Consider the following 1,484-nt stretch of genomic DNA (forward strand, 5'->3'; position numbering starts at 1 on the left):
AAAAGTATTTTTATTAAAGCAAAATATTTTGGTATATTTATCATAGATGAATGCAGTCGTATTTAGTATAATTTTTGTAAAATCTAGGTTAGTATAAAACATTGATACAGATAATCTGAGATATAAGAAGGACATTTGTTTCGTATAAATTCATTTTAAAACTAAATTTCAATTATAGTCGGGCATCATAATGTAAAAAAAGAAAAAATCAAAGAAGGAAGTGACATGAACCTTGTTAATACAATTCATTGCAATTTTAACGTCACCGATTCGCATCTCCCGTAATCCTAAAGCTAGCATAGCCGTTGGCTCTGCATCTTCTGGCAATTGCAGATTTCGATCTTGTTTCTGTTTTATTTTCAACGACTGCTTAATATCTTTGGTGCCCATATTTACGGCGGCAGCACGATCCTTATCGGTGTATACCTCTTCTTGACGACGAGCACCGTTGTTCTGCCGACGTCATTTTTTTTTCTTTTGAATACTCATTTCCGATTCGACTGACAATTTATCAGATTTGCTCTTTGGTTGCTGTTTATCGTTCTTTCTCTTTTTCTTGTCACCGTCGACGCGACTTTCTTTATCAACGCCGTCGGTGAATTCTGTATCGAGACAGGTTCCCAAAGATGAAGGGGTTTTATCGAGATTCTCCGATTCTCCGGATTGTTTCGAGTTTGAAGTGCTCTCCGCCGGTGCACGCACGTAGCTTTGTAATAGATCATGATGATGCATTGTTGGATTGAGAATGCCCATGATTTTCGAATCTATGACACCCAAAGTGTTCATAGATTCTGATGAAATTACATCACTCATTATTCACTCTTTTTCTACGTTTCGTCTTAAATTAAATTTTCTTTTGCTGCTTGTTTTAAATGAGAGAATATTTTTCCCGATGAAAAAAAAGCAACAAAAGTAACGAAAAGAGAAAGTGAAAAGCTTTCTTTTATTTTAATTTTTTTTTTTTAATACAAATATCAATGTAGCATACGTATATTTTTTTGTTTTTTAATTATCAATTTGTGTGTCTTTTTTTGCATTAAGAGTATATTTTATAATGTCACTGTTTTCTTTATAACTGGAGATTGGCGGAACGGAAATACTTGTCACGTTTCCATTCACGAAACTAGCTTAGAATGCAAGGCACTTTCGTGTGTTTTGCGTGCAGAACAAACGTGTGGTTATCGACACCTTCGCCAGACGGCTTGTTTCCTTAGAAACAGTCAACAATGCGGGCAAATTCGGCACACGTAAATCTTTAATCATACGTGTGCAAAGGAATTTACAAGTTGTCAGTACTTGCTGGGAAACATTTAGTTAAGTTATTCACATTAGAGCTTAACAAAATACAGTGGAATGTGAAACATTTCTCCAATTGAAATTGACTCTTATTTTGTAATTGTACTTCTTAAACATTCTGTAGTAATGTTTTCAAAAAGTTAAAGGTATTTTATATAATAATTTTTTTAAATTTTTTTCTTCTTTAT

General features: G+C 33.5%; 2 protein-coding genes across 2 annotated transcripts in view; both read right to left on the bottom strand.

Moving 5' to 3' along the window:
* The window catches only part of LOC108578675 (tetratricopeptide repeat protein 25), a 4,735-nt gene extending 4,306 nt beyond the window's left edge, over positions 1–429 (bottom strand). The window contains exon 1 of the mRNA XM_017942052.1: positions 232–429. Coding sequence (XP_017797541.1) covers positions 232–390 — 159 coding nt within the window. The 5' untranslated portion in view covers positions 391–429. The remainder of the gene's footprint in view (positions 1–231) is intronic.
* Positions 390–813, bottom strand: LOC108578684. The gene has a single exon (XM_017942064.1). It carries the CDS (start codon positions 811–813, stop codon positions 463–465), a length of 351 nt encoding a protein of 116 aa, XP_017797553.1. The 3' UTR covers positions 390–462.
* Between the last annotated feature and the right edge of the window lie 671 nt (positions 814–1,484).

The sequence above is a fragment of the Habropoda laboriosa genome, unplaced genomic scaffold, assembly GCF_001263275.1.
Source record: "Habropoda laboriosa isolate 0110345459 unplaced genomic scaffold, ASM126327v1 scaffold32, whole genome shotgun sequence".
In the NCBI taxonomy this organism is placed as follows: domain Eukaryota; kingdom Metazoa; phylum Arthropoda; class Insecta; order Hymenoptera; family Apidae; genus Habropoda; species Habropoda laboriosa.

What these genes read in the sequence shown, in the direction of transcription:
- LOC108578684 (XM_017942064.1), bottom strand. Translation starts at nt 813, where the DNA reads ATGAGTGATGTAATTTCATCAGAATCTATGAACACTTTGGGTGTCATA.